This window comes from Amphiura filiformis, chromosome 14 (genome assembly GCF_039555335.1).
Source record: "Amphiura filiformis chromosome 14, Afil_fr2py, whole genome shotgun sequence".
Classification (NCBI taxonomy): domain Eukaryota; kingdom Metazoa; phylum Echinodermata; class Ophiuroidea; order Amphilepidida; family Amphiuridae; genus Amphiura; species Amphiura filiformis.
In genome coordinates this window covers 24200591-24224178 of record NC_092641.1, presented here as the reverse complement: position 1 = coordinate 24224178, position 23588 = coordinate 24200591, and the positions used below count along the sequence as shown (strand labels likewise).

The following is a 23588-nucleotide window of genomic DNA, read 5'->3' as shown; positions in this document are numbered from 1 at the left end:
ATATATAGAACCAAAAACTTATGTCTCCAATTTCAGAATTGAGGTAACAATAATTGTAATTACGTTCAGATATTTTAGAAAACCATCTACAACAAAATACAGGCATCATAAATAAAAATACATTGTGAGATTCGTGAAAAAGGAAAGAGAGAGGGAAACGAAAGAGGGGATAGACAGAGCAGAGAGGGGTGAGTAGGAAATGGGCCTCTTTAGGAAATGTGTCAGAGATGGGGTAAACACATATCAAACCACCCAGTGGGCACAGGTTAGGATTTCGACGTTGTATCAACGTTGATACAACGTCGAAATCTAACCTAACCTGATTTCAACCCGATTTCAACCTAGAGATTGGTTGAAATCAGGTTGAAATTTCAACGTCGATACAACGTTGAAATTTCAACCTGATTTCAACCATGTTTCAACCAACTTTCAATGCAAAAATTAAGGAGGTTGAAATCAGGTTGAAACTTCAACGTTGATACAACGTTGAAATTTCAACCTGATTTCAACCAATGTTTCAATGCACAACTTAATGACCTTACATAAAATATTATTAGGACGAAATATGCATATGCCTAGTATAATACATGTTTAAAGGTCGATAGCATTGAAATTTTACCCAAGTTTTTCTATATATATTATCCAGGCTGCATGATCTAACGATTTAAACCGAACTTCCGTTCCCTTCTTCAAGTGGCGCGCGGCGTGCACTACCTCAAATACTTCCGCGAAAACACCGGGTGGTACGGGGTATGCTATACGGCCCCGTCGCCGCTCAATTGGCGGGCTGATGTTGATATGGGAATTCCTACAACATGGTGAAGTTGGTGCAAGAGACGTTCACAAACACTTGTTAGGGGGGCTGATGCAAAAGGGTGGGGAGGGGCTTTAGTTTGGACCCTCCTAGGGGTAGAGGAGGGGCCTTGAAAAAATTACCAAACATTTTCCCAGGAAAATTGAGTATGATTTTTCTATGGGATTGACCCATAATTTTCATGTCAAAGGGGGGAGGCTGGATTTTTAGAGATCTGAAAGGGGGCGAAAAACTTTCGCGATGATTTTTTTTTTGCATCAGCCCCCCTAACAAGTGTTTGTGATCGGTCCCTAATATGCCTATTCGCATATCTTCTAAATATTTTACTAACCCGGGTATCGCCGCGGCGGCATAGCCGGCGTCAATAACTACGAGGTCGGCAGATCGAGGTCGGCACCCATAGGCCCTACGTGGGACTGCGGGAGGCAACCGGGTGCGGGAGTGGGTGGGCCGGCCGCATCATAGGCCTATGTTGTCGAAAAGCAGGGGAGAGTTAGAGGGGGGGGGGGGGCACGCCCTCTCTAATTTTTTTCATGGGGACGGCCAGTGTTTATAGGTAGGCCTATACCGCACGTTTGCAAGATATTGTGGGTGGGTACGTACACGCGTGCACAATTGTGTTAACAAGCGTTCGCAAATGTTTGCGAGTACGCACTCATGTTTACAAGTGTTCGTGGGTACGCTTGGGTACATTGCCGGTACGCACACACGTTCGCAAGTGTTTGAGAATACGCACGCGCGTGCGCAATTGTTTATGGGTACGCATGCACATGTTCAAGTCTTTATAGGTACGCACATGCGTTTGCAAGTTATTGCGGGTACGCACGCGCGTTCGCAAGTGTTTGCAAGTACACATAATGCATACACAAGTGTTTGCAAAAAGTACAAACGCACGTTGCGGGTATGCATGCCCGTTCCCAAGTGTTTGGGAGTATACGCACGCACATTCGCAAGTGTTTGCGTGAATACACTCGTTCTCAAGTGTTTATGCGTACGCATGCACGTTCGCAAGTGTTTGCAAGTACGCAAGCGTAGCCTATGCGCATGTGTTTATGGGTACGCACACGCATGCGCAAGTGTTTATGGGTACGCACTTGTGTTCGAAAGTTATTGCGGGTACGCACGCGAGTACGTTACGCAATCGAGTTTGCAAGTGTTTTTGAGTACGCATGCCCGTTCGCAAGTGTTTATGGGTACGCGAAATTTATTACGGGTACGCATGCGAGTTCGCAAGTGTTTGCAAGTGCACACTCGCGTTCACAAGTGTTTATAGGTACGCGCGCACATTTGCAAATTATTGAAGGTACGTACGCGCGTGCACAAGTGTTTGTGAGTACGCACGTGCCTTCACAAGTGTTAATGGGTAGGCCTACGCACACGCGAGTGCAAAACTGATGCCACTGCCACGAGCGGGATGGCGCATCAATCAATGACATAATGCCTTGAATGTGTCCGTTTGTTTGAACTTGATGTAGGATCTGGATTTGGATCTGGATAGGCAAGCAGTGAATTCTGCATCACGCTAGAGTTGTAGGCTAGTCGGCCTAGGCCTATATCTGAAACATGTTGAAAAACAATTTCATGGATATTCGATAGTTCTGGTCGCATTTTGACCTAAAAACATGTTTCTAATCCTAGATCACCATGTTTGGATATTCAAAAGTTAAAACAATTTTGGATTAAAATTGTAGTAGTATCGCTTTCGCCCAACACTTTTCCAGAACGGATATTGCCCAATGTACATCAGTAAGCAAAAGGAGTTGTACGCGTACGTGTGACGAACATGAACTTGAGGCCTAAATTTGCAAATAAAACAGGTTAGTAAACATTTAAATTTTCTTTAAAGGTCTACTTGACTTTTGGACACATTGCTGGATGTATATTTCAACTTGGTTTTCCATTTTGTATCATCAGGATATGTTAAAATAGTTAAGCTTACTGAGCAGTTAAATTGACATGCCTGCTGCACATGACATGCATGCTGTACAATCATGAATGCACCATTCGACAGACACGAAACAATGCCTTGAAGTTGACATGCTTAATGACTTGTATTTGTACAAGACCCAGTCATGCCAGTTTGGAATATTTGCTGGGAGGGGGGGGGGCAATCAGGCCCGTAGTCTGGATTGAGCGGATTTGGACATTTTTGGACGGATCAAGAAGGCATAAAAAACCTCTATTTTTCGATCGCTGCGCTCGCAAATGGGACTTTTTGGGTTAAAAAAAGGGGGAACTTTGTGGGCCTTTGCTTTAGCATGGGGGGGGTGCTGGCTACGGGCCTGGGGGAAATGCAAATGTTTATTGTATAATTAAGAAACTAGGCCCCAAGGCCTAGCCCTATATCGTGCAGCAATGCTCATGTCATGTGCTAGGTCATTTTGGACAGTTCTTCTTCTTTCTTTCTTCTGTCAAACCTAAACGAGCCATCGTAGCCATATGCTCTAGGCCAGTGTCCAACTCGGGGGGTCAAAGGTCATAGGTCATTTATGGCCAAAATGTGATTTTCACTAAAATGCTTCATCTTCCGCAAATTACATAATACAATGACGTCACTTGCATACCTGCATCGCCTTAGCCAGTGTCTAAAAGTTGGGGTCAATTGGGGTCAAAGGTCATTAAGGGGGTAAAATCTTACAATTGCATTATCTCGACATCCGTAATGGGTATGGGGCTCAAACTCGGTGACAACAAATCTCATGACCAGGGGAGCATTTAACAGGGGTCAGGTCAATGGTCAATTTTTTTTTTTTCTGTACATCTGTAAGGGGTACGGGACTCAAACTCTGTGACAACAAACTTAATGACCAGGGAATATATTGAACACTTTGCAGGGGTCAGGTCAAATGTTATCTTGGGTCAAATCTTATAATTTCTTCTTCTGGACTCAAACTCAGTGACAGCAAATCTCATGACCAGGGGAACATTTTGCAGGGGTCAGTGAGTTCAAAGGTCATGCAGAGGTCAAATTTTAGAAATGCATTTTTTGGACATCTGTAAGGGGTACAAGGCTCAAACTCGGTGACAACAAAATTAATGACCAGGGGGATATGTTGGAACGATTTGCAGAGGTCAGGTCAAAGGTTAACTGGGGTCAAATCTAATACCGTAATTTCATTTTCTGTAATGGATATGGGGGCTCAATTTCGGTGACAACAAACCTCGTGACCCGGGAAACATTAAGGTCAAAGGTCAGGTCAAATGGTCATTAAAGAGTTACGTGCCTTGCGATTGTCTGCGCTCTGTGAGCGCAAATCATTATCTCTAGTGTATTTTTTTAGACATTGATAGGACAGACTAGATGTGTCTTAAATGATTTGACATGAATTTCAATGTCAAAATGACAATGATTTTTAAAAATAATATACTGAGTGATAGTGATACCAAGTTTGTGGAAGTCCACATCCCACTGACAAAATGATATTTTAATAAGCGCAGAATTATGAAGAATACAGGGCCCCAGGGGCCTATAAAATATGGCTAGGCGTAAATAGTAGTACCAGTAATATTTAGTTAGTAATCTTAGGACTAGACTAGTGGAATTTGTGGAAATAAAGTTCTTTTCAAATAGATAGAGCTTAAGAGCTCGGATAGCAACGTTTTCACGTATTTTGTGTGGGACCTGAGAGCACATCAGACATATCTAATTGCATTTTGATTTGAATACGAGGAATGTCCTTCTAGTACGGTATCAAATATTAAAAATTGATATTTTTGAAACAGTCCTCGAAGTAAATTTATAAATCTAATGATATACTTTAGTGTATGTAGCTGGGACGAAAAGCCGTCAATCATATGAAAATTTTGACCTTTCCTATTGAAGATATAGATTATTCCCCAACAAAATTTAGGTCTTTTGGAGAAAAATCTATATATGAAAGGTCAAAATTGTCAATTGATAGTTGGCTTTTCATCCCAGCTACATACACTTTAAGTAGATATCATTCGATTTATTAAGTTTACTTTGAGAACTGTTAAATGTCAAAAATTGCCATTTTTAATAATTTGCCCCAAAATTTTTATTGCATCGCGAATTTCAAAAAATTTAAATTATTAAATATATCAGAAGGACATCCCCCTATTCAAAATTAATCATGTTAATGTTCGCTTGTGCTTCCTTGGTAGGCCTAGTTGCAACCGTTTAGAAAAACATAACGGGTAGGCCTATATCTAATCTTTTCTGAGAGACTTAACGTTAAATTACAAAGATATACATCATAGGACCCTAATATTAATAATCTACTTATCTTCGTTTTTAATAGGCTAAATGAATTATGAACTTTATTCAGTATTTGTATTCACGAGATTTAGGCCCTTAAAGCTATTATAAGGCCTATACCTTCAAGTTATTAAAGGTCGTAAAGATCTTCCTCAAATAGATTCAACATTAAGGTGCAATCTGCAGTTCTCTAGAAAGAAAGTGAGGCTATTTTTAATTTTTCATTAAACTTATCACTACTCTATGTCAAAAATATCATGTTCTCTGAGTATGCTTACTTTAAACATGTGCAAGCATGAGCCAATTAGTGTTGAACACTTTTTAGGCAGATTTTTTAGGCAGAAGATTTCACATCCCCAAATAATGTCTCTAGTCTAAAGCATGTGTCTAAAGGAGCAAAAATAAGTTATACTTTCCCTCTTTTTGGTCCCAAGAATGGCCCTAAGAATTGTTCAGCAGAATGACCCTAAACAGTCAGGAGTAACAGGTCTACCTTCAGTAGGCCTACGCCTATTCAGGCCTGATTTTACATTAAGCATATTAATCGTACTGCAAGTCTATGTCAAATATAATGTTTTTGTATGTGTAAATTATGGAAATAGTTGTATTTTTAAATCCCTAAATTGTTATTTTTGTCGTTACAGCTGACGTGTTGTTGTGCCACGTGACAATGGAATCAAAACAAGATTGGCCATGCAATAGACAGACTATAGCCCATGACAATGTACAATGTATAAAGCATCAAGAAAATTGACTTAACTTAGAAAGTTTAGATGCAGCCAAAGATTTCGGATGAACTGACAACTTGAGAGAGCCACAATTTTAATACAAGAGCATGGTCAAATCAACGATGGAGTAAACTGGCACGGCATGGCATGGACCAACTCCTACACTGAATAAAGTCCATCGTTGAGCAGTTGCTGCCACATACTACTCATCCGTTCAAGATCTAACTTAAGTTGTTAGTCATCATTCATTCCATATAGCCCGCAGATGGAATGAACTCACGCCTCACATTCCAGAAACAGTGAAATGAACCAGCTTCAAAAAGTGTTTTGGTTAAAATGTGATTTTTGGTCAAAAATGTGCAAACCCATCAGCTTAATGATAACAGCTGTTATTGCCTTGTCTTGACCTAGAAAGAACTAAGCAAGCAAATACAGATTCTGGTCTAGATTTTCTTGATATTGGTATTGATGACATCATCAATGCGATATAAGCCTACTGATAGGGTTGACGTTTTCGATGCTTATCTCCTTCAGCTAAAACTGAGCACGACCAGGATCCTTTGAATACGTTGAAGGGTGGATTGCAAACGCAGAACACTTCAAAAGCTATTGATCACACTATCTGTATATGATCTGATCATCAGTCTAAGAAAGTTCTGTGAAGTTCTTCGATGAGAAAAATAGAAGTATTCAGTTGTATAATCTGTCAACAATTTCCAGTTTAGTTATACGTGTAAATGTCAGGACTTAGAAACCATAATTATGTTAAAGATATCTTACATATGTCACTTAGCTAAACGTTAGCAGTGTTGAAGACGGGATATACGTGTTTAGGATGCGTTTAGATACAAATTGTATCAAAATATGATACATGTAACCATGGTAACGTAACTTGAAAATCAAAAGGACGGAGCTGATTTTATTTTGGATTTGGAATATGTTTCAAAATATGAAACCATAACTTACCCTGAATTCAAGCTCTATTATGGGATGGAGTATGAACGTTTGGACAGTATTTATTGTGGGACATTAGAGCACATCAGACATATCTGAATACGAAGAATGTCCTTCTGATATTAAAAATTTAGATTTTTGAAATTCGCAATGTAATACACATTTTATAGCAAATCATTAAAATTGATATTTATGATATTTAACAGTACTCGAAGTAAACTTCATAAATCTGATGATTTATACTTGAAGTGTACGTAGGTGGGATGAAAAACCGACGATCAATTGAAAAATTTGACCTTTCGTATTGAAGATATAGATTTTTCCCCAAAACACCAAAAAAATTAGGTCCCTTTGGGAAAAAATCTATATCTTCAATATGAAAGGTCAAAATTTTCAATTGATCGTCGGCTTTTCCTCCCAGCTACATACAATTTGAGAATATATCATTAGATTTATAAAATTTACTTCGAGGACTGTTATATATCAAAATGTGAAAAATATCAAATTTTAATAATTTGTCATAAAATTTGTATTATATCGTGAATTTAAAAATGAAAATTATTTGATATCAGAAAGACATTCTGCGTATTCAGAATGCAATTCGATATGTCTGATGTGCTCTCATGTCCCACAAAAATATTCATTCCAGATCCCTTAAAATTGCATATTTATGTTCTAAAGACACAAAATAAAATTAGAAACAATTTTCTAAATTTCTTGAATAAGGACCTTAAAATATCCCCAATTTTGGTTAAATTTGTGGAAAAAGTCCAATTTTGATCCTTTTTTACCCATATTTTGATTATTCAAAAATGATTGAGAGAACTGTTTCTAGTTTTGTGTCTTTAGAACTTAAATATGCAGTTTTTTAAGACACACAAAACTATTTAATTGTTTTTTTTGTGTTTTCCAGCTAAGGCGGCAGCCACTATGAAAGTGGCTATACCATCTTGAAAAAAATAATGGATTACCTCATATCCAAAATTGTTCTGCAGCTAGAGCACTATATAATATTCCTGGTTGATTTTATACCAATAATAGGTGAAAGAAGTGTCCTGTATGTACATGTGTTTGTTGTTGTTGTTTTCAGCTAAGGCAGCGGCCATTTGAATATGGCGACCCATCTTGAAAAAATAAACCAGAATTGTTCAGTATTGCTGTATTACTATTACTTGCATTATAAAGGTACACAAAATGCTTTGTCAACTGTATAATAACATGCTAAAATATCGTGCATCTATTTTTCAAGTGTTTAGAACGTTATTAAAACGTTTTTATACCCTTTATATAAACCAACAATAAAACGTTATCTGTAAAATGTTTTGTGTTTGCTGGGCAACTCAACTTGCAGGTTCTACGACGACGTTGAAAAGTTGATATAATGATGATATCAAAAATAAGATAACTCGACTTATGGCCTAAAACGCGACGCTTACTTTGCACGTAAAATCTATGGAAGGCTATTTAGGATTTGAAGGTTAAAAATAGGTCAAATCATCAAATTGAGGCTTTTACGATAAACTGATATAAAAAGGTGAGAAATAAGCAAAATCGAATACTAAGAAGATTGCCCAAAGTTGCATGTTTACTCAGCGGTGGCCATCTTGAAAAAAACCCGTGATTTTTGGGCAAAATTTTGATTTTTGACAAAATGTGTTTTTGGTAAAAATGTTATTTTTGGTCATAAATGTGATTTAAGAAAAAAAATATGGGTTTGTTTTTCAAAACATGTGATTTTTGGTCCGGGGTCAAAAATGTGATATTTGGTTAAAAATAGGATTTTCGGTCAAAAATGTGATATTTGTTCAAAAATGTGATTTTTGGTAAAAATGTGATGTAAAAAAATGTGTTTTTTTGGTCAAAATGTGATATTTGGTCAAAAATGTGATTTTCGGTCAAAATGTGATTTTCGGTCAAAATGTGATTTTTGGTCAAAATAGGATTTTCGGTCAAAATGTGATTTTTGGTCAAAACTGTTGATTTTTGGTCAAAAATGTGATTTTTGGTCAAAAATGTGCGCACGGGTCCAACTCCACACCCGTTTGCCTCCCGCGTTGCGGTGCCGACTGCACCGGCCCTCCGACTCCGACGCATGCTCCACTGCACGCGGCCAACCGACACCACACCCGGTAGACTCCCGCGTATGGATGCCGACTGCACCGTCCCTCTGCACCGACCACTGCGCGCGGCTCACCACGACTCCACACCCGGTTGCATCCCGCGTATGGATGCCGAATGCACCGGCCCTCTGCACCGTCAACGACGGCGATACCAGTTACCCAGGGCGATACCAAGCCTAGCCTATAATCATGAATTCATGATAATATTCTCCCAGACGGACCACAGCGGTGAGGTTCTACACGTGGGTACGTATAAATTTGTTACTATATAATAATTATATTTAAATTTAGGTTAAAATCGGATTGAATTCAGGTTGAAATTAGGTTGAAATTTCGACGTTAATACAACGTGAAATTCAGGTTGAAATCAGGTTGAAATTTCGACGTTGAATCAACGTTGAAATCGGGTTGAAATCAGGTTAGAGTCGATTTGCAAATACAACGTGATTTCAACGTCGAAACGTCAACCTGATTTCAACGTGATTTCAACGTCGGGTGTGCCCACTGGGCATGCACATAACAATGAGTTGGTCATAAACACAGAAGTGTACATCAAAATCCAAGTGTTTCTAAAATGCTGTTAGAATAAGGTTAATTTTAATGCTGATTTATTGCACATGGTAAAGAAGCCTCGTTACCTTTTTGAAATAGCCGAGTGGGAGGGTTTTCAATGAAATATTTTTGTGTAAAAATGAAGCATCCTATGTTTAAAAGAATGTATGAATATTAACTGGACATCATATTATATAACGATTTGTGATACCCAATCGTGGTACAGTTGATGTGGTTTAGAAGTCAGAGTATTTAATTTGAATTTTATATACGTCAAAAGATTTTTTTGAATTTAGTGAAAATGAAAACTGCCATGCTGGTGAAAAATCTATGTAAACATTACACAAAACCGCGCCAAAGATTACTGTTTTATTTAATTTTTCATCTTTACACCCAAAACCAACGCCCGTACCAACGGAACGTTTAATTTTGTTGTTGCGTTCTGTAGTGTAGTGATAAAAACATTATATGTTTGTGGCTCGAGTAAGTTCTTGAGTGGTCCGGAAAGTGAACTCGGGCAATGACTTCATCTGGCGGAAGCTTTGTACACCACTATTACCTCCGATTTTACAGCAGATATAAAGCCACGTATCGTCTAACATATAGTCATTCGTTTATTTACATTTCATGTTTATGTAGAAGTCTTCATCTGTTCAGAAAGGCTGCAAGAATTCGATACATTATAATAGGCCTAGACGAATGTGACTTGGATTGCGACTGTGATTGTGAAGTTTTAAGGCATTACTCCTGTCTGCACAGACTGTATCGCTGAGGCTCAAACTTTTTTGTACAAAAGGTCATCAGAGAACGGTTCAACCAATTTTATAACGTGTTTCAGTGCAGAAGAAGTTATACTGTGGCATTTGCCGGTACAATTAAGGACTCAATAATTTTGCTTGCTTCCTCAGCGTTTAAAACATCAAAATGTCTCGGAAACGTGATTTGTCACCCGATTCTCAGAACAATGAGCGCCCATACCAGCAACAGAAATCCATATCAGATGTAATCGGCCCCATACTCGACCAATGCCATGTTGATATCGAACACAATCAAAGCTTAGCTTCATTAGCTAGTCAAAATGCCGCAGCAAAGCAGGATAAGAGCTCCATTGCCAGGCCAACAGAAACAAGTACATCTGCAGGGTCTTCCAGACAGAACAGCAGTGAAGGTGAGGGGTTCAACTCGTTAGACTTAGATCAAGAGATCAACCCTGACGAAGACGCAGGAGAAGACGGATACACGGACGCAGATGGGCGGCTCGGTGATGCGGTTAAAGCAGTGGGTAAAAAGGGCAAGAAAGTGGCTATATCGGTGGCTGATGATATTGAAACGGTTGTCGGCGCCACGGTGGACATATTAGGAGGGGTTGTTAAGGACATGGCGGAGGATATCGAGGATACTGTTGAAGGTGGCTTGGATTTGATCGGAGATGTTGTGAATGTGCCGACAGGGGTGATGAAATCCTGTATCAGTACACAGGTAAGAATAGGCCTGTATTTAATATTGTCATTGCCAGGGTATCTTGACTTTAAATTTGTTATAATAGCTAACACTTTTCTGAGAGGGCAAGGGGGAAAAGGCAATTTTCAAGGGGAAAACTCCCGCATGGGGTAATTGTGGAATCTTCTCACAGGGAGCAGCTACCTCCTTTGCCCCCTGCATATCTGGCTACGCCACTGTAGAGATGTGCGACTGAGATTCCGAAAACAATAACCCCAAACTACAGTATATCAAATTTTACACAAAATAAATCTAAATGTTCGATTATTTCTGTTCAAATTTACAGAAACTTTGGCAAAAAAAATCAAGAATCTATCCGTTTTTCAGCTTGTTGGAGAAAATGGTGACATCTCATCTCTAAAGCAGTCTCTAAAGCATACCATAAACCTGATAAATGATGTATCCCAATTCTACATGGCACATCCCTGGGGCCCCGTAGTAGTGGGGGTAGCCTAGGGGTAGGGAAAGGGAGCAACTTGTTGCACCAACTAGCACACCCCACCCACTACCCCCGCAGGATGCTGCAGCTCTGATAATTACTATTTTTAGACATTTTTTGTACTTTTTAGCCCGGTTTTGAGCATTTTCGTCAAAATCTCACCTGAAGGTGCTCAATCCGAGTTCGATCGTTCAACTTACGCATGATTATAAGCAGCCGCAGTCTGTGGCCCTCATATCATGGACTTGGCGAGCCCAAAAGTAGTGATAGGATTCAAGTGGTGGTCATGAGGGAGGAAATTTAGAAGGCCTTGAACAAGGCTACTATATACGTGACTTTAACCTGCATATGGCCCCGCATATGGCAGATTTCGTCCACGACTTTGGAACAGGTCCACAATTAGGTCTCAGGCCCGTAGGGGGTGTCAAACTTGCAAATGTATAAAAATAAGTCCCCAAAGATCCAAATGTTGCATTGTGGATATATCTTTTTTTAAATCTGCCTCCGGTACAAACAAATAGGCCTAATGTTTGTGGTTAAAAATTGCAGTTCTAAAGGAACCGGCCTAGTTTGATTGTCAAGTTCAACGCGAGTTATGGTTTTATAACATACGGCACGGTACGTGCCATGCAAGGTTATACCATTCAGGAAGCTTCAGGAAAGGTAATACCATTCGGGGAAGGTCCGAGACCTCATATATAGCCAGACCAAAAACAGATAACAAAACCACAATTTCCTTCCTTTCACAGCCACAATAAACTTGGACTGAATAAAGTACACTGTAGGCCTACTGCAATAGGCCTACACTAGTGTTACCCCGGTATTTCAATGCATTGGAATAGGCCTATATAGGAATTGAATTGAATTTGATTTTGGCCATTTTTCATTTTAAAAAGGCATTTCGTGATCCCCCCACTTTTCTCAAAAAAGTTGAGATTTTTATACCACTGGAAATCTCTGGCTACATAATGTTTATCTACCAAATACTTCTTGTAGATTAATTCGTTTAGCAAAAATATCGTCAAATTTGAATTTCGTTCTGGTATACCAAAACGAAATTACAACAGTGACCTATGGAGCAGTGTAATACACATAATCATACATAGGCCTAACTTGCAAACGTAAAATCGGAATCAACTGAAATTTTGGGAATAAGCTTTTTTCATGGATATCTAGTGAAAACTGTCATAAAAAGAGGATGCTAGGATCACAAAATCCTCATTTAATTCAGTGAATTGAATCGAAATGCTGGTTGTTTTGTTTTTTCATTTCAATTCAATGCATTGAATCGAAATGTTTATATTCTTTCATTTCATTCAATGCATTGAATCAAAATGTATTTTTGTTCATTTCGATTAAATTCATTGAGTCGAAAATGCATACAACATGTTCGGTTTAAAATTATCAGAAAAACTCTTTGACAGTTTTTACTAATATTACGAACTATTTTTGGCAGAGAATAACAAAATTTAAATTTGACCGAAATCGTACATTACCGTATGGCAAAAGAAGTTTGATGAAGAATGTATTATTTTGGTAAAATTGGTACAGAGCACCAATACATGCCCAGCGCAATAAATATGCATCTAATACTCAATTATTTCTAGGATGCTATATTTAGCTGGATCAGTTAAAATTGGTGATCAGTCTGGAATTTTAGGGCAATCCAGTCCAGTGAGGGAGGCGGTGTCTGTGTCAAGCGTTTGCTTAAAACGCATTTGTATTAATGTCGGTTGTATGTTTCTTGCTTCATTTTTGCCTGTAACTTTTGTAAGGCGCTGTGCTCATTGTTTTTTCTTATGAACTTTGCGTCAAGGGAAAAACAATTTGGGAAGCCATGGATTACATGTATATTATAAAATGATTAGCCGTTGCAACATGCTTTTCTATACATAGCACTCTGTAGAAGAAAAACCCAGTAACAATGTCTACATATCTCATCCGACTGAGGGCGCTGCTAAAATGGTTCCAATGGGTCTACATATACAACCAGTTACATTCAAGAAAGGATCGGGACAGATGGTTCGCATGGTGGAACCAGGGAAACTCGCAGAACAGGCACACTTAGAGTAAGTAATAGGGGATATAACCAGCGAGGGATGAGTGAAATAATTAACCCAGTGGGCACAGGTTAGGATTTCGACGTTGAATCAACGTTGATACAACGTCGAAGTTTCAACCTAACCTGATTTCAACTTGATTTCAACCTAGACGTTAGTTGAAATCGGGTTGAAATTTCAACGTTGATACAGGTCCATTTGCAAATACAACGTGATTTCAACCTGATTTCAAAATTCGAAATTGATTTTGACGTCGAAATTTCAACCTGATTTCAACGTGATTTCAACGTCAGTTGTGCCCACTGGGACTGTCCCACACTCTCCAGACCTGACCTGGGGGGGGGGGGGCAAGATTGAAAAAATTCCCAATTGTTGACCAAAAGTCGCGAGCGGCTTGCCGCGAAGCGTTAAGCGGGTGGGGTCCAGGGGCCCGCCTTAGGGGCCCTGGTGGGGTCCAGGGGGAAAGCCCCGGCGAGGGCCAAGGGGGCGGAGCCCCCTGAAGCTCCTGGTTTTTGGCATATTATAAGCTAAAAAATCAGTGTTTCAGAGTACAAATTTCAAATTCCCTCTTTCTTTCCCTTTTCTCTTCTCCTTCCCTTTTCTCTTCTCCTTCCCCTTTTCCCTCTTTTCTTTTCTTCTTTCCCTTTCTCTTCTTCCCTCTTTTCCCCTTTTTTTTTTTTTTTTTTCCCCTTTTTTTTTCCTCTTTTTCTCTCCTTCCCCCTTTTCTCCTTCCCAATTTTTTGCTCTTCTTCCCAGTTTTTTTGTGCCCGGGGGGGGGGCAGCTTGCCCCCCCGGCCACCCCACTGGTTACGCCACTGGTTCCATCTCCGAATAAGCAGACATACACTGCAAAAACAGCAGAGCAACACTTAATAAACACTTAACTTGAACACTTCAATGGCTGGTTTGTACAGTGAAGGTATAGGGGTGTATAAACTAAAACACGTAAAAATATGATGATGTTTATGTTTTGAGACAAGATAGTGTTAAGAAGCACACTTTTAACACTTGTATCGTATGACGTTAAATGCAAAACAATAATACCGGGGTTGGCGTTTTAAAAGAACTTTTGTGCCATTAAGGGATCTGGAATGAGCGTTTTGAGCGTTTCGACAGTATTTTTTGTGGGACATGAGAGCACATCAGACATATCGAATTGCATTCTGAATACGAAGAATGTCTTCCTGATATCAAATAATTTTCATTTTTTGAAATTCACGATATAATACAAATTTTATGACAAATTATTAAAATTTGATATTTTTCACATTTTTGATACATAACAGTCCTCGAAATGATATATTCTTTCTGATGTGCTCTAATGTCCCACAATAAATACTGTCCAAACGTTCATACCCCATCTCTTAACGCCGAGAATAAATTCGATACTTGTATGATGAATGCCTAATTATTCCTTCACCATATACAGAGAGGGTGACGTAATCATTGCAATTGATACGACGGACGTACAGAATGCCACACTAGAAGAGGCACTGCACATCTTTGGGACTATCTCCAGTACTTTCAGCATGGTAAGTCTGTCCAAAGACCTATACCCTATACCAAGTTTTTTAAAAAATGAGAAAAACCATATATAGGTCCATATCAATTATTATCCGGGTTCAAAAACAAACAAGACGATGCCAAATTTTCGTCCTCATTTGTCATTTTTTGTCCCATTTTTAGTCATTACATTTTACTCTTTGCCGTCCCCATTTTACCCCTGAAAATTGTCTGTGGGATGGCCAATTTCCCCGGGTCCCTTAATGGCTACGCCCCTCAGGTAAAGCCTACTGTCATCTATAGACTTTTGGGGTTTCAACATTTGGGGTGTCATATGAAACAAAGAAGTATAAAACATTTTAACTTGGCAAACTTTTACAATACCAATCATATGGCCTGCCTGTACCCAGCTAACTTAAGACAGTCAAAAATGTTTTTAAAACGTAATAAGCTAAACGTGTTTTGGTTTTAGTCAAAGCGTTGTAATGACATTTAATTGTCGGGTTACATAAAAGGACATACTTATTCTAGCTAATATTTTATCATGTTTATTATTTTTGTAGACAATCATTCGTCGTATACACCCAATAGCGGGCATCGACATCCCCATTCTTACAAAGAAAACAATCACAGTTGAAGTTCACATAAATGGTAAGTATTTGATGTTGCAGAAGTTGTTGCGCCATGGACTATTCCAGAAAATAAATGAAAAAGAAATGTCCGGCTTTCCAAGTTTGCTTTCTGAAAACGATAGGAATTCCAGTTGCCATAGGAAAAGCTTGGAAATGCAATTAAATCAATGAAAAAATCAAAAACGATCTCTCAAATTGAGGATTTCCGATTTTGAATTATTTTTCTACTGGACGTTTTCTGCCTTTGGGCACTTTAAAAGTCTGGATTCCAACAATCACGACTATAGACTGAGAGCTACTGAGGACTGGACAAAAGTAAGGAAATCTGAACTCCTATACGCCGTAGAAGTGACGTAGTTAATCGTATTAACTACCATAGCAATAGATGAATACAATTTTGACTATACCGCCCTGCACTACAACGTTCACGCGGTACTGATGCATTGAACCATAGATGTCAAAGAAAAGCTAATCACTAGCACCTGTAAGATAAGAAAAAAAGTGGTATTGTATTCAATCTATGTTTGCTGACATACACAGGTGATTAGTGCAATCTGCTTGTAGTGCAGGGCGGTCTATTCAAAAATTGTATTCATCTATTGCTATGGTAGTTAATCCGATTATGACGTCACTTCTACGGCGTATAGGTGCGTGCATCTATTTTCGGGAATAGCAATGGACGAAATGAAAAGTTTTATTAAAGGTTTTATGGTAAAAATTTGGAGAATTGGTTAAGGGAACTGGAATGAGCGTTTTGAGCGTTTCGACAGCATTTTTGTGGGACATGAGAGCACATCAGACCTATCGAATTGCATTCTGAATACGAAGAATGTCTTTCTGATATCAAATAATTTTCATTTTATGAAATTCACGATATAATACAAGTTTTATGACAAATTATTAAAATTTGATATTTTTCACATTTTGGAGATATAACAGTCCTCGAAGTAAATTTTATAAATTTTGACCTTTCATATTGAAGATATGGATTTTTCCCCAAAAGACCTAATTTTTGGTGTTTTGGGAAAAAAATCCATATCTTCAATACGAAAGGTCAAAATTTTCAATTGATCGTCGGCTTTTCATCCCACCTACATACACTTTAGGTAGAAATCATCAGATTTATTAAGTTTACTTCGAGTACTGGTAAATATCAAAAATATCAATTTTTAATGATTTGCCATAAAATGTGTATTACATTGCGAATTTCAAAAAATAATTGATATCAGAAGGCCATTCTTCGTATTCAGAATGCAATTCGATATGTCTGATGTGCTCTAATGTCCCACAATAAATACTGTCCAAACGTTCATACCCCACCCTTAAAAGTCTGGATTCCAACAATCACGACTAGACTGAGAGCTACTGAGGACTGGACAAAAACCCAGGAAATCTGAACTCCTATATAGGGGCGTGCATCTATTTTCGGGAATAGCAATGGAAGAAATGAAAAGTTATATTAAAGGTTTTATGGTAAAAATTTGGAGACTTGGTAAGTTAAGTTAGGGCCGCAGGTCCATAAATATAAATGCCTTTCAGTGATTTGGTCATCCGGAGGATCGTAAAAATCATCAAAATTCAGATTTTGGCACCTATGTTTTAATATAGTGCAGTGTCATAGATGTGCCAACATAGCCTGTTAGTGGTTAAGCCGGAAGCTGTTAAGACCCTATTATAGACAAAATGAGACATATCCATGAATCTGACATTTCTCTACTGTATTTGAATGGGGGTTCAACTGCTTCAATACTGCTGTTTTCTGCCAAATTTATTCATTTCGACAAAACATAATGAAAATTTTTAATGACATATCTTTCACTTTTAGGCAATTTATAAACACCCTTTTTCGCACTTTTGCTGGGCACTGAATAGGCCTTTAATATTACGCTCTGTTGGACCAGGAAAATTGAGAAAGAACTTTCTTAGTCGAACATTATAATTCGTCGTATGATTCTTTTATAGTTGGTTTTTGCACGACCGTGTTTTCTATTCCGTAAGTCAAAGTCATCAAAATGAGAATGAGGCAAAACATGCGATATTATCAAGCAGCATCATAGTTTCTGGAAAGACACTGGGTGCCTTATCTTATCTTATTTGCATTGAGAGACCAAACCCATTCTCGAAATTCCTGCAAAATCAGCCTTTCTAAGGAATATTGTGGACAATCAGCAGCCTCTAAAAACAATCTGGCATCCCCACTTTAATGTGCCATTAGGCCTATACAGTATCTTACACAATTTGTATCAATTTCACATGTATTTCTCTCTGTATGTCACATCTTCTTCCATAACAGAGGAAAATACAGTTGCCATCAAGATCTTAGAAATCCGTTGTGAACGTTTGACATACGTGAGGGATAACACCCTTACTGACATGCGCATTGCACATCAAACCCCGGAGCTCCAGAGGTATATGAGAGTCACCGATGATGGCATGCTTGTAATGCACCCACAGGATACGAACGGATGTAAGTATTATCAATTAATTGACGATTAATCGATCGATCGATCGATTAATCAATCAACCAACCAACCAATCAATCAATCAATCAATCAATCAATCAATCAATCAATCAATTAATCAATCAATTTATCATTTCTAACTCAAGCAAATTTGCTTTTTTTTGTCAGTTTTGTCAATCTTGTTTTCAAGATGCCAGCGGGGAATTCAATACGCAGAGTGAAGGTTATCAGATTCTTTCAACACATATATTCATGTGCAAAATTTACCAAATTTTGTTCAAATAGCAAAAATAATGATATATGCAGGGATTTGAGATTTTATCATATCAATAGTGAACACACCAGCATATGCCTATGTAGCTATAATAGTAGCGTCGTCGGGTCACAGAATTCATATCAATCCAATAGGTGCTTCAGGAATGCGAGACGGTTCGGACTATTCATTGATTTATCAATTCTATAGAGACTGTGTAAATACAAGCTTTGTTGTCCGACATTCAACAATAGAATAATCAATCTTGCCTGTATATTTTGAAAGACAACTCAAACAGCTAAATTAATAACATGAGCTATAGGGATTAGTTTTTAGCCGGCGTTTTTAGCCAATGCGATATCAATACCAATCGCTTACCGCGCGGAGTTTGTTTGTGACCCTCGGCAGCTGGCGGAGCATTTATAGACCAGTCCGTTTCACTACCTTACCTTACCTTACCTTACCTTACCTTACCTTACCTTACCTTACCTTACCTATCCTCTTCGGGCCCTGTGGCCCATAAGGCTGCAGGTTCGTTTCACTGCCTATAGAGGAATCCAAATCCACGCACTCCTACACCTGACTAGCAGCCTTTAGTTGGGTAGCCGTCGGCTACAATCCACCCAAAATGTGAAATGATTCGGCCTTGGCGGAAATTTTAAACTGCATTCCATCACCCGTTTTACACCTTCCGCGAAAACACAGGTAGACAAAAGAATGATTAAAGTTTACAAGCTTCTACATGGTCTATTCGCTGTTGAAGTGACATAATAATCGGATTAACTACACGCGGTATCTATGCATTGATGTACTTGCGAACAAAAGGACTATGTATGAATAGATGCGACGGGATTACCTGCGGAATTATCTCCATTATATATTATTAGCTATTATTATATTAACCCTCCTCGTCCTTGCATCTTCCCTGGGTGTTAGGTGGCTTTTATTTGCACATTGGACGCTCAAAACACCAGGTTGGTGCTAGCGGCTACCCAAAGATGTCCGACCAAATCCTGACCATGACTTGGCTCGTTGGATTCGTCTATACAAAATAATTATTCACCTGGTGTTGACGATGTGTATGGCTCACCTAAAAAAGAACTAAATAAAAAGTCCGTTTAAAAGGGAAAGCCGGGGTCGGTTGAGATAGAATCTTGTTAAGCAGAATCGTAAGATTGATGGTTGATCCTAATTCAAGTGTTATGAATTAAACTTGTGGATTGTAATTGCAAATATATGTTTATTGACACATGAAACCGTACTATCTTTTTCTCAAAAATTGAATAGTATTACTTGCAGACACATTCACCACAAAAATTATGATGTTCCACAAAGTTGGGCTAGGTCATCTATTAAAATCATTATCTTTTATGTCAACAAAGATGTTCCCGAATCAAATTGCCGAGCAAGCCCGGCGAAAATGGCCAACATGAAATATTTTTTGTCATTATTATCCAGGTCAATTTAAATTGAATCCATATACGCCAGCTTGTCAACCTGTCGGTGGCGGTTATTATGCGTGTCCGTTTACGGTGACGTGCACAGTGACGCGTGAGAACACGACAAGTGAAAAGGCATTGGAAATCAAGACAGACGACGCTAACATCCATCAAGCCGCACTGGTAAGTACTTATGGACCAATATTCTATTCGCCGTAGACGTGATGATGTAACAGGATTAACTACCATAACAATAGATGAATACAATTTTTGAATTAACGCCCTGCACTAAAAGCAGGTTGCACTCATCACCAGTGTAGGTCCCTATGTCTGCATTCATAGATTGAATACAATATCGCTCTTTCAAAGATACTAATCTTACAAGTGCGTATGATCAGTATGCTATGAATATTCTATAGAATTAAGATCCAGGTCATTATCCCTGTTCTTTGACATTTTAATGTATAGGGACCGCGTGACGCGTGAAAGTTGCAGTGCTGGGCGATGTATTCAAAAATTGTATTCATCTATTGCTATGGTAGTTAACCCTGTTACATCATCACTTCTATACGGCGAATAAGCCAACGTTTTGCTAGTGATGTGAAGCGCAATTTTTATGCAGCTATTATAACTAGTGACGTAGCCGGTGCAGAGTAGCTAGTACTTGGGGGTGGGGGGGGGGGGGGGGAAGGGGAGGGAGCACGGCGAAAAGGCAACTTTCATGGAGGGGAATTTGACGAAAATTTTACCAAAACCAATTTTGTTTTTCAATCAATCAACCAATCAATCAATCAATCAAGCAATCAGTTAATCAATCAAACAATTAATCAATCAATCAATCAATCAATCAATCAATCAATCAATAATTCAAGTAATTAATCAATTACTCAAATAGTCAATTAATGACCATTTTATCTTATTTTGTTCTAGGGCTTAACAGAAACTGATGGTCTGACAAGCGATGGGCTATTGGAACCTGACAATCGATATTTCCTGCTGCATTTTCCGTGGGGTGGGATAGCCAACGGCAGCGATATGTTGTTGGAATCGTCAACGATGAAAGGTACTGAAAATGGTCTATTCCAAGTAAAATTCATACACCCCTGTTGGAAGATCACAGGGTGTGTGAATTTCAAATAGGTTTACCTGAATTTATGACTCCATTGATATTTACACTCCCTGTGTGAGCGATTAAGGTCATGTCTTCAGTAGGGGTGTATAGATTTCAGCTGGAATATCGCAATTTAGGAAGCAATCACTATTAACACCATGCGGGTGGGTGAATTGTAGAGGGAACCTCTAAAATATATAAAGCGTGAATTTTCTTTCCAAGAGAAACAATTTTTGTTGTTAAAAAAGGAACATTAAATTGAACTTTTAAAGAAGAAACTCGTCGCCATCATCATCACAACAGCATCTGACAACAGCAGCAACAACATCAGTATCATAATTATCATTGTTATTTTCCTCCTCCTCCTCCTCCTCATTATCATTATCATCATCAGCAGCAGCAGCATGATATCATCATCACAACAACACTATAATATTCATGAAAGTTCATCTGTGTTGGTATAAATCATGATTTTCATTTAAACTTTTGATCCAAACACAAGGAATTAATTCCTACCTCGGAATTTTCAGATGGTACTCCATCTTTCATCAGCGAGTGAGTGACTTTATCAGGTCGTGATCTTTTTGACCTTTGACCTGATAACAGATTCGTAGACTCCTGAAAGTTTGAACCGTGGAGTCAAGGAAGCAGTTCACATCAAAGTCAACCAACCATCTCTCAACAAAGACGGGGCCGGTACCCGTTCAAACTCTCCGGAGTCTACGAGTCTGTTATCAGGTCAAAGGTCAAAAGGATCACGACCTGATACAGTCAGTCACTCGCTGATGAAAGATGGAGTACCATCTGAAAATTCCGAGGTAGGAATTAATTCCTTGTGTTTGGATCAAAATTTAAATCAAAATCAACACCATAATATCATTGCCATCAGTTGTTTCTTCTTCCTTCTCTCCTCCTCCTCTTATTCTTCCTCCTCCTTTATCATAGAGAGTATATACATGTAAACATCACATTGTTCATTTTGTTTCAGGGCACTTTCTTGCTGTCGAGAGTGGAGAACTGAAGATACGTCAAAATGCATACACATCAGAAAGCGACCTAGTGAATGGGACAGACTCCAAATTCAGATTCAAATTAGTGCCTCCAGCTCCAACACAACAGGAGAGTTCTTCCTGAAACTCTGGTTCGTCTGGTGATTCTTGCATAGCAACATGACACTTGGTCGCATCTCTCATCACAGACACAAGTGGTTTAAGGAATAGCCTACAGTTTGGTGCTCGCAGAGAGAGGATTGTATTGCAGGGTTCAATCGAAATGATATTCGTCAGCGTCTTCCTCAGTGCCTAAAGTTAGCCTCGTCTTTTACCGCAACAAAAAACGTATAGAAGGAAAACAAACCGTGGACAAAGCAAATCACTTATAATTAGCCTTCTTGAGATATGGCGGACACAATAGGATGGCGCTGCTAGACTGCTGCCCTCATTCGTCAATCTTCGCTACGAAGCATGACACAGTACATGCGCAGTGTATACGACTGTTTCGAATCAGTCTTGTGGCGCTGCACAAAATGGGTAGAGGCTTTTGCAGAATGGTCGACTGCAGATCCGTCGGATAACGCTTTTTCAATGGGAAATGAACTTTGCTGCTTGGATGATGTCACGATGAGGTTAGCATTTATTCCGTATTGAAAAGCGTGTTCCGACGGATTTGCACTCGACCGGCCTCTTTGATTTGGTGGATTTTGCCGATATTGAATACTACAGGCTCCTATTGCGTACGCTATTCTTCGAGCTTCGAAAAGGCTAATGCCGCATTGGATAGCTGAACCAAAAACGCGACGTTGTGTCGGAAAGTTCGGTTCAACTTATTAAATTGCGGGTTACTTATATAAATTGAATAAAACGATTAATTACATGCAGAAAACATTTTTGAAAACTTGATGGAAAACATTCTAACATAATGTTATCCCAGCAAACACAAAAATGTTTTAAACATGTACGTTATATTTTGGGTTTTGGTTTAGATAAAATTAGACTTGGACTTATTTGCAGGGACCGTTCAATATTGACTCCAGGGGGGAGTGGGAGTTTAAGGGGTAATCCGATTTTGGGGGTCTTTAGGTGGGAATCTGAATTTTTACTTGAACCATAAGTAAGATAAGGGGAATGTTAAGTTTAAATGGAGAGAAGAGGAAAACAATCAGGGGACTCCTCTGGCTCCCCCAGAATGCACAATTTTTTGACGGACCGCGGTATCATGAGGCTAAACTTTAATCAAATCGAATTTATGTATGTATTTTTCCAGGGCGGTGGGGGGTGGGGTGGGGGCAAGCCTGTATGGGGCGGGGGCCCAAACTAGGGGGCGGGGGCCCAAATAGACAATTTTGCCAGGCTTATTGATAATAATCGTATAGTATTGCATATCGTATGGAGTCCAATATCTCTTCCCCTCCTCTCCTCTCTCTCTCTCTCTTTTTCCTCTCTCCCTCCCTCCTTTTTCCTCTTTTTTCCTTGCACTAGGGGGCGGGGCCCAAATAGGCAATTTTTGCCAGGGGAGATCGCCCCCCCCCTGCCCCCGGCAGCTACGCCACTGCTAGCAGGCTATGTTAACACATCTATGACAATGACAAAGGTACCAAAATCTGAATTTTTATTATTTTTACGATCGTCCGGATGAGCAAATCACTGAATGGCCTAATAACTTTGCATAATATAATGTGTAAATTCGTATACTAGTATTCTTACTGTCAAATTAATATTAATAATTTTACAGAAGATGTTTACAGATTGTTTACAGCACTTGTATATTAACTAAATCATTTAAAGGAGTATTTCGTGATCCTAG

General features: G+C 38.9%; 1 protein-coding gene across 1 annotated transcript; it reads left to right on the top strand.

The window, feature by feature from the left end:
• The first annotated feature begins 10001 nt into the window (after positions 1-10001).
• On the top strand, positions 10002-23031 carry LOC140169860 (uncharacterized). Its single transcript, XM_072193173.1, has 8 exons — positions 10002-10866; positions 13223-13395; positions 14816-14918; positions 15453-15540; positions 17815-17988; positions 19695-19858; positions 20606-20738; positions 21775-23031. Exons 1-8 carry the CDS (start codon positions 10312-10314, stop codon positions 21918-21920), a joined length of 1536 nt encoding a protein of 511 aa, XP_072049274.1. The 5' UTR covers positions 10002-10311; the 3' UTR covers positions 21921-23031.
• Positions 23032-23588: the final 557 nt, after the last annotated feature.